The sequence below is a fragment of the Miniopterus schreibersii genome (genome assembly GCF_964146895.1).
Source record: "Miniopterus schreibersii genome assembly, chromosome: 14".
NCBI lineage: Eukaryota > Metazoa > Chordata > Mammalia > Chiroptera > Miniopteridae > Miniopterus > Miniopterus schreibersii.
Window position 1 is genome coordinate 55,857,398 of NC_138114.1, and position 13,172 is coordinate 55,870,569.

A 13,172-nucleotide genomic window follows, 5' to 3' on the forward strand; every position below is an offset into this window, starting at 1 on the left:
TAGCCTCCCACGTGGGCTGTGGGAGTCCACGGAAAGCGCCTTTAGTTAAAAGCTTGATTTATGGCGCATGGTAAAGAGATTCCGGAAAGCGAGGAGCCGAATCCAGGCTGTGAAAACGCAGCTAACTGAGCAAGCGCCTGCCAGGGGCCGTGGGTGGGAGACGGTTTATTGGCGTGTTCGCGGTGGTTGCCTGTAAGCAACTTAATTACCAGCATCAGTGGAATATTTTTAAATTAGATAAACAGGAAACCCTGGAATTGAGAAAGAGTATCCGACAGGGAAGATGATTTGGGACCAAAAAGAAAAAAAAAAGTGATAATCTGATCGCGCCGAGTTAGTCTCAGGGCCGGGGACTCTTGAGATGATGCCTGTTAGTGAGATGTAAGTGGCCGAGGACACTCTGGACAGACAGGTTCTAACCCATCCCCCAAACCCTAGTCTTTCTCCTCCCAAACTGCTAAGTTTCTTCTGTATCCTCCTGAAACTTTTAAAATGCTGTGTTCTCGCCCCGCTGAGGCCGCGTCCCCACGTCGGACTCCGTAGGCCTCTCTGAGGAGGGCAGTGATTTTCGGGGACACGTCACCCCAGCCCGGACACGGCTCTTCACCCGTTTTGCTCCCTGGGTTTCTCCTCTCCGCTGACCTGAGTGGACCACACACTGTGGGTGGGGTTCTGGGCACCCCAGGGGTCCAGTGAGGACGGGCCGCCCGGCTGGGGCCTGAATTGTCTCACTGTGGGGCTGACTTTTACTGATTTCCCGGATCTCCTTGCCTGTGGTCGTCAAGCACAAGTTCCCAAAGCGGTGAGCGAGGATTGCTGTGTCTTCCTGTGCGAGGACTTTCCAAACGGCGTCGTGAGCTTTGACAACGCCGGTCTCCTCCTGCATCCACAGCACAGGCCCCGGCTCTCAGGGCAGGCGCACTTGGGGGAGTATCTTTAGCCGAACTTGTTGCTGAATCTTTCGGACCCTTCTCTGCGGAGGGAGCTGGAGATGCCTGGGCGGCTGGTGGACACTGCGGAGGCCCTGGCTGTGGCCTCCGGTGGGCCTGGGCCCCGCGGGGCTCTGCAGGGGTCCTGGCCTAGTCCCTGTGTCATTAGTGGGCGTCGGGGTGGATTCCACGGGGGTTCACAGCTGCCTTCTTGCATTTTCCCTCCTTGCTTCTGCCATTCGTCTGTGCAGCCCAGGTACTTGGGCGTGAGGCCCGAGCCTCCTGGAGCCTCCACGAGGCCTCTCTTAGCTCCACAATCAATGACTTCAGTTCCTTTAAAATTCTTTTTACCACGCTCACAGTGGATGAATGTGGCTGCGTAACAAAGTTTAGGGCCAACTCCTCCGCCAGGACTCAGACGGCTCAGAAATGGATGCATGGACACCTTAAAAGATAACAGGAACCCTGCATTAAAAATTGCCTGCTTCTTAATACTGAAACCACTGGTGCATTTGTAAAATGATTCTCCCGCCCTCCCCCTATGTATTGGTCGTCGCCTCGGGTTTCCATTAAGGGCAGCCGGGGTTACAAAGGGGAGAATCGACGTTTTCCCGACAGGACGTTCCCGGGAAGGACAGTCCTCCATGGGAGGGGCCCAGGCTTCACTTGTGAAAGTTCGTCATCCGTTGGCTCATCTGCACCCCGTCTTTGCTCCTTGCTTTGAACGGTGTTTGTCAGCACAGCCGGGGAGGGCGGTCGACCTGGGCAGCCATGCGGGGGACGAGCCGCTTGGACCCCACGTTCCAGCCGGCTTGGGCCAGAGTCTTGCGCGTGGTTTACAGTCGGGTGGTGGTCGGGGGCCCGTGACTGGACCAAGGTGTGTAGCGATCCTCAGAGGAGGCCCTCGGGTGGGCTCTGCACTGGTCCTTCATAGAAACCAGCTCGGGGGAGATGACGTAAGAAATGACTGTCAGACGCCGACCGGAGCGGACGAGGGTAAGTGGGAGACCTGCGGGCAGCCCGCGCCCAGGACAGAGGGAGCTTTCCCGGGTGATTGTGAATAAAGATGTATTTTCCTTTCTCTTGACTTTCCGTCCCACGTGCTCCATCCGCTAGTTTCTGAAACCGATGTTGACAAGAGGCAGTTGATTTTCAGCCCATTTTCACCCGGTGGCCTGGGCACCCGCCGGTTCCCAAGAGGACCCGGGAGGACCCGGGAGGACCCGGGAGGAGCCGGCCCCTGTGCTGGGTCCCGGGTGACCTTGGGGAAGGCACCTGGAGCCGCTGGGATGCCTATCACGTCAGGTCCTGCGTCCAGCTCCTGGGGATACTCTGCGTGACATTTCAGAAGACCAGGAAAGAATATCAGAGAGCTGATTGTCCAAACGTCTTTATGGAGTTTCCTAAGCACCACGTTGGTGCCCGGTCTGAGCTGGTCTGCGGGGAGGTTGGTTATCTGGGCTCGCACGGGTAATGCCGGAAGCAGTAACGATGCCCGGGGGGCCGTCTCTGGTCCTCAGGCGACCGTCAAACCCGGTCTTTGGAGCACGTAACTTGGATGAAATGCAGTCCTGCAGAGACGAGGGGACGGAGGAGCTGGAATCCGGTGGTTCTGGTCTCGGATTTGCGTCTTGGGCGGCCCCTCCCCCTTTCCTTCCCCTCCAAGCGCTGACCCCCTGGCTGGGCTCCGGCCGGCCTCCCGCCCCCGCAGGAGGAGCCAGGATTACATCTGCGTCTTTGCGTTTTGAATCCAGGTGTCTGCCGAGTCCAGCTCCTCCATGAACTCCAACACCCCGCTGGTCAGGATAACCACGCGGCTCTCCTCCACCGCCGACACCCCCATGCTGGCGGGGGTCTCGGAGTACGAGCTGCCTGAGGACCCCAAGTGGGAGTTCCCAAGGGACAAGTGAGTAGTTCCGCCGGGTGCATCCCCGAGTGGACGGAGACCTGGGCGTAAGGGGAGGCGTTGGGTTGACGTTTCCTGTAATGACCCTTAACTTGAGGGTCTTGCTGTGATGTCAGCAGACGTGTGCGAGGTGATGTTTCTGAAGAACCAGCTCTCAGAAAAGGGCCGATTCGCGCTTCTCTCCCCATTTTAAAAATAGTTCTTTTAAAAGAAGAGCTACTAAGCCTTGGATGGTCCCCAAACAAGATGGCACCTTGCTGGCCTTTTTTTTATAACTTTTTAGACAGTTCACACCCAGTCAAATGGAGTAAAAGTGGGATCATCCCGCTTGTTAAAAAGTCCTGGCATCTCCCTTCTGGTTCCTGGGACATGACTGTTCTGTGGTCCATTTCTTTGGAGAAATTGGGTGTAGAATAGAAGTCGTTTTAAGAATCTTTGTCCAGCGTTCCTGTTTTTAATGGTTATTAATGCGCCATCAGGCCGAGAAGCTTCGATATGGTGCCTGACATTGTTTCCCGTGAGTCACAATATCGTCCCTGTTGGATGACTCGGGGGGTCCGGTCATGCTGGGTCAGGGCCTGGCCCCCTGGGCTCTGCTGGGAGCTGTTTACCTCCTGGTCTGGCTTCAGGTCCATGTCCTTTGGGCTCCGGGAGGCTGGGCTTAAGCCAGGGGCTGGGCAACCTTGCGTGTCCCCTGACGCTCTGGGCTTCCTTCCCATGCAGTGACGGTCACGGTGCAGCCCTCCCAGGGCGAGCGCCGTTCAGGGCTCCCGTGCGGGCCCTTCCCCTTTCCTTTCCCCTCGTGTCCTGCTGACCTGGAGCTCTGGGCCGCAAACCTCAGCAAGACGCTGGTGCTGGGCAGAGGGTCAGAGGGTCAGTGCGCAAGGTCTTTGGGCTTCCAGCCCCCCGCCTCCTGGGCAGGGCCGCCTCCCAGGCCCACCTCCTGAAGTGAGTTGGCTGGTCATTGAAGGGCCTCAGCGCTCTCCTGGGCTCCTCTGGTGGTGGGCAGAGTCCGAGAGGAGCAGAGGGTGGAAGCCGCTGGCACCTCTGCCTCGATCGGCTGGAAGAAGCTCGGGCACCTGCCCCGTCTGTCCTGACGTGTGTAGCTCTGCCCTGAGAGTCCATCAGAGGAGTGTTTAATTACTGCCCAAGGAACTCATCCACAGATCTGGAAATCCTGCCGGGATCAGCTTTCCCAGAGCTCTGGGAGGAGAGGGGCCTTGCACGGCGCTTGTTCTTCTGATTCACTCACCTCCACCCGGCTGTGTTTCGCAGCAGCCAGCGCAGAGAGATTAACGTGCACCTAAGCTAGGACCACACAGATATCCTCCCATAGAGTGTCCATGGAATAACTTCCAGTTTTTTGGGGTACTGCAGTGAGACCATTCACCCCTTCATTCATTCACCCCTTCATTCATCCATCCATCCATCCATCCATCCATCCATCCATCCATCCAGGACTTGTTTACTGAGCAAGTACAGGTGAGGCACCAGAGGAAACACACAGGATGGTTTCTTTACCTGTAGGATGTGGAGAGAAGGGGGTGCCTCTCTCGAGCCCCCCGGCTCCCTGGTTCGATTACGCAAGTAGGCGGGTTCACGCCCGCGTTCCTATGTATATTTTAGGGCCCAGTTGGGGAGCTGTGACCATATTGTAAGAAATCGCAGCTCTCGGGTCCGGCCCGTAGTCCTTGCCACCTGCGACACCGCCGTCAACAGTGGGAGCCTGTGCCTGCCGGACTGCTCGCTCCCACCCGGGGGTGCCCCGGGAGTGGAAAATCTGAGTGCTCAGCGTTTCAGAACAGTATTTAGCACAAAAGTAGGTGGGGCGGGTTTCCAGTGAATGAAGGCTACTTAGGAGCCGTTTATTAGATTGAAGGCAGCAGTTACACAAAGGAAGGATTGTTGGGCTGTGGTAGCGGGGCCGAGGGACATAAATTAGCCATTTTTCCAATGCAAATGTTTATTTTCTGCCAGGACATTAAATTTAATTTTAGTTCGGCATGGAAACAGAATGACCTCAGCAGTGTAGTGTACGTTGCCCTCGGTCCTCGCTTAGCTTTTGCAAACCTTGGTACACCTACGACCAGGGTCAGCTAGCGCTTGGCTTATGTGAAAAGCCGCATCTGTACGTATTCTGGAGACCTCTTCATTCTGTTAATAACCAAGGACAAGGCACGGCTGTTCACAGGATGTGTCTGGAGCTTCTGAGCCTAGAAATGTCGCTTGTTGCTCACTTCGGATTTCCTTCGTTATTAATTTTGGGGAGTCATAAAGATTTCTAGGCTGTTATGTCAAAAAAAAAAAATTCACCCCAAGTTTTAGATTTTTTTCTTTTTGGCCTTTAGTGAAAAATTAGAGATTCCTTGAAAATTAGAAATTCCTTTAAGATCCATACCCTGTATCTTGGCCCCAGACTGTGACCGTAAAATCCATTGGTATTTGGATAATAGCGATTTTAAAGACATCACAGAGACAAAAATTAAGAGCGGCCGTTAGGTTTTCTTGGAGACATTCTGAATGACGAACGTTCAGTAGTGATGAGCTCCTTCTTGCTGGCACAGAGGGAAGCTGGCCGCCTCCTCGGCAGGGGTGCCTTCCGTAAAGAAAACAAACCCAGAATACGAATGTGAAATTTAATCGCCATTCCGCCAGTAATTGACATTCCCTAAAACGTCACTAAGAAAACACTCAGGCGCGCGTGGTCCCCGTCTCATTAGTTCCATATGATAAGTGCCCCGTGCTCCAGGAGCCGCTGAAAGATTTTTATATCTGGCCTGGAATTCCCCTCGCTGCCCCCTCACCAGAGGCCGCCTGCTAATCCCCTGTTTTCACACCCAGGCTGACGCTGGGCAAGCCCCTGGGGGAAGGCTGCTTTGGGCAAGTGGTCATGGCTGAGGCCGTGGGGATCGACAAGGAGAAGCCCAAGGAGGCCGTCACCGTGGCGGTGAAGATGCTGAAAGGTGAGCGGGCGGGGAGGGGGGACGGGTGGGCGGGGAGGGGGGGAGGGGCGGGCGGGGGGGGCAAGGGTGGGAAGTCTTATCAAGAGTCTTCTTTCGTGGCCCGTGACCTCTGTCAGGACGGGGTCAGAGAGCACATAGCTGACCTAGGGGTTGGGAGTTTTCTGTATAAATCAGCATCTTGGACAGACGATTTATCTTGAGCCGTGTGCACTTTTTAAAAAAGAAAAGCCCGTTTTGTCGAAGCGGTAGCCGCCTAGGGTGTTCCCGTCGGACTCCGTGTGAGTCTTCATTCCCTCCATCCAGGGTGGGCAGAAGGAGGGTGATGGCGTTTGTGTGGAAAATAAGGCAATAATTAGAAATAATCACAGGCGTAAACTCCCTGTTTCCAGCACTTACAACTGTCAACTCCTTTGGCCCCCCCAGCACCTGAACGTGCTTAGAAAGCACCAACTCGCACGTAGTTTTGAAGCCACGAGTCTGGGTGGCTCCTAAGGAGAACGGGTGCTTGGAGCCGCTCCCCGCCTCGGGGCCTGATGCGGAGGAGGACTGTGTGCCCTCACCCCGAGCGTGGGCTCCACCCACAGAGGCAGCACCTGCTGGGCCGCCCGTGTGTGGCAGGCGTCGTGGGCTGAGTGCCCCTCACCAGCCCCGGCAGCCCCTGGGCACGAAGCAGGGGGAGTGGGGGGCCCGGGCTTCCTGTCAGTCGGCAGAACTGGCTCGGGCCGTGGGGCGCAGAGGCACCCGGGACGTCGCAGGGAGGCCTGGGGGCTCCTTCTCTCTCGTTACGCCCGGGCCAGCTCCCCGTGAGGGCGGAGCAGGCGTGAGCCCCGGAGCCCGTGAGGAGCCCGTGCCGTGGCCTGTGGGCTCCGAGCTGGAGGGGGGCACCTGAGCGTGGGGGGCACAGGTGTGGCCGCTCCTTCCCCGGCCGGGGCTCGGCCCTCCAGGCCGCGTCCATGCAGATGGCGCCTCCCTCCTGAGTCCCGGGGGCTTTCTGCACGCGGCTCCCAGCCCTGCCCCGTCTCACCTTTGTGGGGAGCCCAGGTTTTTCCACATTGATTAGCTCGCGGGGGTCACGTGGGAAAGTCTCGCTACCCTTCAGAGGCTGCGAGCCGTGGACACAGGACTGAGCCAGTCTAGGCCGAGGTGATGGCCGAGGGTTGTAAAACTTCCGGCTTTTAGAGATGGAACCTCAGCCCCCTTTGAGGGGCCCGTGGACGGATGGACCTTCACTCACTCAGAATGTGTGTGTGCACACACAACACACACCACACACCCCACACCCCACACCCCACACCACACAATATAAACCACATCCCACACAACCCACCACACAACACAATGCACCACACACCACACACCACGTACACTTTTGTACACAATTTTGGGTCCCTCCTCCCCATCTGTGCAGCCCTGAGGGTTGTGAGGGCTGAGTTAGCGGCACTGGGTCTGGAGACGGTCCAGTGACTAGATGCCTGGCCCCCCTCCTCTCCAGATGCTCCCACAGTTTCAGCCCCGTGGTTTGGGGTGGTTCTGAGGCACCTCAGCTCTGCCAGAGGACGGAGTCATTTCACGAGAGTCAAACACCCCACGTTTGCTGGAAAAGAACCAGCCCCCGCGTCGGAGGCCTGTGTTCCTTCTAGTTCTGACTCGTGACCCTGATGACCCCAAATTAGCTGCTGGGCCCGGGGCAGGACCGTTCCCCGCCCAGGCCTTTGGTTCTAAAATTCAATTTCATGCTCTTTCAACTGCGTGCTCGGCAGCTAGCCGCAGCCACGAGCCGGTTAGAGGAAACGCACCGATTTCTAATGTGCCCGGTGTTTGCAGATGACGCCACGGAGAAGGACCTCTCTGACCTGGTGTCCGAGATGGAGATGATGAAGATGATGGGGAAGCACAAAAACATCATCAACCTGCTCGGGGCCTGCACCCAGGATGGTGAGCAGGGGACCCCTCCGGGTTCCCCGGATCCGTTATGTTCCTCGGGGACAGTTGGACTTGCTCCCAGAGCATCTCAAGCGCATGTATGAAGTTCTCTTTACAGTCTCCTTGGGGAGACGCTCCTGGCCCTGAAGGCACAGGGCACTTGTTGACGGTCCCTGGGGGCCGGGGGAAGGAAGGTGGGTGTTGGGTGACCTTGGACGAGGGGGCCTGTGGGATCCTGTTTGCAGGGCACCCCCCGCCCAGGGTGCTTGGAGAAGGCATCTCCTTAGGCTTCTGTTCTGTGCTTGCTGAGAGATTTCTCACAATAAAGCCCTGCGCTCTGGTCGACAAGTTCTCTGAAAGTGGGGGTGGAGGAAGCCGGGTCCTGCTATGGGCGCAGGTGGCTGGGCCCCCGAGAACAGGAGAGTGGGACACGGGGGCCCGTTGTCTTCCTCGGGGGCAGAGAGACCCCTGCCTCTCTTGCCGAAGAACCAGCTGGCACATTGGGGACCAGCTGTACGATAATTAATAAGCTCGAACAGGCCCATCTTGGCCCCAGCAGTTCTCTAGGTCTGTACCAGGAGTCGGGAGACGTTTTCTGTAGAGGCTGATGGTAAATATTTTCGGCTCTGTGGCCGCAGTTGTGTGGAAGCAGCCACAGTCATGAGTGGGCCTGGCCCTGTGCCAGGAGCTTAATCACAGAAACAGGCAGTGGGCGGGCTTTGGCCTGTGGGCGCCGGCGCCTGTCGATAGCACAGGTGGAGAGGTGTGTGGAAGGGCGGGCGCAGGATGGCCATTGCACCCTGATGGCCGGAATCGGGGAGCAGCCTGTAGGGAAATGGACAAACCCGGTGGGGCGTGTGTGTGTGATAGAACATACAGGCGCACGTCGGAGATGCTGCGGGTTCGGCTCCAGGCCACCCCAATAAAGCAAGTCACACGAAACTGGGTTTCCCAGTGCATATAAACATTGTGTTTACGCTGCACTGTGGCCTATTAAGGATGCAATAGCATTATGTCTAAAAAGCAATGTACATACCTTAATTAAAAAATACTTCATTGCCCTGGCTGCTGTGGCTCCGTGGTCCCAGATTTGATTCCCGGTCCAGGGCACGTACCTGGGTTGCAGGTTCAAACCTGGCCCCAGTCTAGGCACGTGCAGGAGTCAAGCAACCACAGTGCCTCTCACGTCGATGTTTCTGTCCCCCTCCCACCCCCATCCACTCTCTAAAACTCAGTGGAAAAGATATCCTCAGGTGAGGGGTAACAAGAAATAAAAATAAAAACAATATGCCACTTATTGATATACATAGATGCATGTAAAATAGTTAAAATGGGCTAGAAGGAGCACTGCTTTCCAGAGGGCACAGGTGTGAGAACTTAGTGACCAGGGAAGGACGCTCAGTGTCTTTGGTCAGTTTCTCAAAGACGTGAGGTTCTCTCGGCCAACTGTAGACCGTCATTTTGGGGAAATTAGAGAGCAGGTGTTCGATCTCCGTATGCTTTTCTGTGTGTTTAAATGAAAACAAACCAAAGGAAAAGCCCTGGGTCGTAATAACTAAATCAGCTTTGCCAAGCAGCCCGAGGGCGGATCCCGGGTTCGCCGTCTCAGGGAGCTTGTCTCGTCCACCCACAGGGCCTCTCTACGTCATAGTCGAGTACGCCTCGAAAGGCAACCTCCGCGAGTACCTCCGGGCCAGGAGGCCGCCCGGGATGGAGTACTCCTATGACATCAACCGCGTCCCCGAGGAGCAGATGACCTTCAAGGACTTGGTATCCTGCACCTACCAGCTGGCCAGGGGCATGGAGTACCTGGCCTCCCAAAAAGTGAGCTCCTCACATTCTCCCCGGTTGGGTGGATTTAGGTTTAAAGTGTCTCTGGAGCAGACGTGCTCATTCGCTACGTCAAGCCCCTGCCTGTGTCGTGCAGCCTGGGAAATGCTGGCTGCATTACTCACCTTAGGGTGAAAAGCCAGAGCACCCCATGAACCTCCAGCGACACTGCGGAGGTGAGCAGGGGTGGTGACTCCTCTGGACGGGGCTGGGCGGGACCGTCCCAGGAGTGGGCCTCCAGGTGGAGCGCAGCTGGTTTAGGGCACGCGGCCTTTAATTCTCATGGTTGAGGGGCTTTATTTGTTTTATGTTTATTGAGTTTTGGGGCATAGACTTCCAGTGTTGTGTTTATGGTCTTGAGTCTGAAATATGCTAAAAGTAAAGATCAAGAGCAGCGATATTTTAGTAACATCCCGTCCTGGGTATTACCTGGGTTTATTTCGTCCGATTTAGCAGGATGACCCTCTGCAGGCAGAAGTGGGCCAGGTCCCCCTGCGTTCCAGGAAAGCCACGTGCGATGGAGCTCAGAACATTCGTTACCCTGAGAGCAGCTAGATAGGTGCCCAGGTGCCCCCTGGGCACTTAGGATGACTCAGGACCGTTGTTGGCCCGCACCTGGGGGGGCTGCGCAGCTCCCTTCTTGGGCACAGGTGGGGTCAGACCCTACCTGCCCTGGAGCCTGGTGCAGCCTCAGGAATTCCTGGGGTCCCCAAAGAAGAGAGTCTGTAGTGGGCGTGGACCTGCAGCCACCTGGGGGCCGGGGTTCACCTCAGGAGACCTGGCCGTGGGAACCAATGAGGCGGTTTGGGGAAGGGGGTGGAGCTGAGGCCAGAGGAGGGGCACTAGGGGCAGGAGTGCGTGAAGAAGTCTGGAGTGTGCCCCTCTGCCCGAGAGAGACCAGGAGGATGGGATTAGGGGAGGGGAGACCTTGAATTCGAGGTGCCCAGTGGGCATCTATGGGGGAATGTCCCATAGCAGTGGTCCCAGGAGAGCGGTCATGCTTGAGAGAGGAACCTGTAAACCTTGGGCACGTATCTAAGCAGGGAAGCTGTGAGGATACATGGAAATAGACAGAATCGACGGGACGATTCTTCTGTCTGGGGTCAGAGGCAGCGAGGAGGCGGCCAAGGAATCTGAGAGGGTGGGGAGAGAGGAGGGGTGGGGTGGGACACTTGGGCCTGACCTGAAGCTCGTCCTAACCTTTAGATGGGCAGGGGTGGGAACAGGTCGCCACGTCTGAGCAGTGACCGCGAGGCGCAGACCACGTGATGCTGGCGGCCGGTCGGCCAGCTCAGCTCTTTAAGGTCTGGCTGTGACGGGCGGAGCAGGTGTCGCGATGCAAGGTCTCAGGACGACCTAACGCGGATCTTGTGTGAGGGACGCGGGGGGCGCCGGTCGCCTGCAGGCAGGAGAGTTCCTGGGTCGGCCTGCGCGCCTGGGAGGGGTTGGGGCCTCGGTGCTTTACATTTACTTTTAATGAGAGAGGAAATGGGGGTTTTCGACTTGAGATGCTGTAAGAAATGGGTCCACTTCTTTAGCCCTGGAGCGTGCTGAGATGAGCTTTCCCCCCTCAGTGTATTCACCGAGACCTGGCGGCCAGAAACGTCCTGGTGACAGAAAACAATGTGATGAAAATAGCGGACTTCGGGCTGGCCAGAGACATCAACAACATAGACTACTACAAGAAGACCACGAATGTAAGTCTCCGGCAGCGATGGGGGGCCGGCGGGCCCCGGGAGACAGGCGATGGGCGGGCAGAGCTGGCGGCCCCGGGGGGCTCCTTCCTCTGCCCTTGGTGCCTCCTCTTTGGCCTCTCTCCTCGCGAACTTCTCGGCGGCCGATCTGGGCCGCGTTCAGGAAACGCCCCGCGGGCGCGAAACTCCCGTGTACAGAACAGGGCGCGGCCCCTGGGGTCTTCCCAGGCTCTTGGTCAGGACCTTTCCCCGCAAGGATTAGGGCAGGGGAGTTTCGGGGTCAGTTTTTGGTCTCGAAGCTGGTCGGGGTGTGTCTGCCTGCTGGGGACAGCGGTGACCCCGAGGACCCAAGGGAACGGCATTTGTAAAGTGTTCCCGGCTCAGTTGCTCGGACCATACGCCAGAATCTTGCAGGCCGTTGTCAGGGCACATACCCGGGTTGCGGGTTTGATCCGCGGCCGGGGCGCATCCGGGAGGCAGATCCATGTTTCTCTCCCCCTCCCTGTCTCTCTAAAGTCGATGGACAGATCCCCGGGTGAGAGTAAATAACTAAAAAGTGACTACACCTGCCTGGTGGCTGCTGCAGTGGACCACACCTGTAGATACAGACTTTAAAAGAGTTTCCAAATCTGTGCACCCCCCACCTATGTGTGGTCCCCCCCGAGCTCATCTCGGCTCTGACGCCCGGCCCCTGGGCATCGTGAGAAGGTCGTTCGTGTCGGCTTTTAAAACAGGGCGCAGCCCAGCCGAGCCCACTCGGGTGGACCGATTTCAGCGTGCTGTTTTTCTCGTTTCTTCCGCGCGCGCAGGGGCGGCTTCCGGTCAAGTGGATGGCCCCGGAGGCCCTTTTCGACCGAGTGTACACCCACCAGAGCGACGTGTAAGTAGCTGCTTCCCCGGCGTCTCCACGGCATCGAGTCGCGCACACGTCCCCGCCTCTCTGGTGCCCGCTGCCTGTCACACGTTCGCAGGAGCTGCGGGGGAGGGGGCGGGTTTTGGGGAGGCTGGAACCAGAGCCCGTCACCGCCCTTCCTGGCTTCGAAGCGCAGGGGACGAGGGACCGCTCACGTCCTCCCTGCCGGAGCAGAAGGTCCCGTGCCATCCGCCCCACCTTGAATCTATTCACGACGTGCCGCTGCAAAGCTCCTGGCGAATTCGCCAGGCTGGTGGCATGTTTTTGCTCCCTTAACGAAGGGATCCTGACACTTTCCCCTTGAGGGTGTCTGAAGAATTCCCCCGTCCCAGGTCTGTCCTTAGGGGGGTGGCTGAGGGGGACACGGGCCTGCTCGGGTGACGTCTGCAGGGCCGCTCGCGCTGTGTGTCCCTGGAGAACATTCGGGTCTTGTCTTAGCATCCTTGGTGCTTAGAGAACTACAGTGAAAACTAGATACTGATCCCGTCACGATGCGCTTAAAAATGCTGCCAGGGTCGGGCTCCACCCGGTGTTTTAGGATCGTCGACCTGGGAGTTTGGTTGAGAGATGTTCCCGTGGTGGGAAGCGGGGCGCAGGGCGCAGAGGACCTCTCTCTGCTGTTTTTGCCAGTTTCCACGAGCCTATAACTGTTCCGAAATGAAGAGTGTAAAGAAATCAGCTGAGCTATGTTTTGCGGGAGCGGGAGGGTTTTGGGGTCGGCACGCGTCCACGCTGTCAGCAGTCCTGGGAGGCGGGCGTCACGGCCCCGTTTCCGCGGTGAGCTCGCGACCCGTGTGCACTGCCTTCCTGCTCTGGTTCTGCACAGACCGGGGACAGTTCATCTCGGAAACTCGCCGGCGTAGAGTCGGGAAGGGTTCTATGCCCAGATAAACGCAGGGTTCTCGGCTCGACCACCCCAGGGTGGAGCCTCCTAAACGAAGCTCAGAGAGTCCCACGGCAGGGCCGGGTGTCAGTTCTGCCCCAGGGAACCTGTCTGGTTCCCGTCGTGTGGAA

The 13,172-nt window shown here is 57.5% G+C and overlaps 1 protein-coding gene across 10 annotated transcripts in view; it reads left to right on the top strand.

Moving 5' to 3' along the window:
* FGFR2 (fibroblast growth factor receptor 2) overlaps window positions 1–13,172 on the top strand; it is an 84,319-nt gene that overhangs the window by 64,512 nt on the left and 6,635 nt on the right. For all 10 annotated transcript variants that reach the window (XM_081158309.1, XM_081158312.1, XM_081158311.1 and 7 more), the window contains 6 exons: window positions 2,684–2,835; window positions 5,677–5,798; window positions 7,623–7,733; window positions 9,355–9,545; window positions 11,126–11,248; window positions 12,055–12,125. In XM_081158309.1, the coding sequence (XP_081014435.1) occupies window positions 2,684–2,835; window positions 5,677–5,798; window positions 7,623–7,733; window positions 9,355–9,545; window positions 11,126–11,248; window positions 12,055–12,125 (770 nt within the window). The remainder of the gene's footprint in view (window positions 1–2,683; window positions 2,836–5,676; window positions 5,799–7,622; window positions 7,734–9,354; window positions 9,546–11,125; window positions 11,249–12,054; window positions 12,126–13,172) is intronic.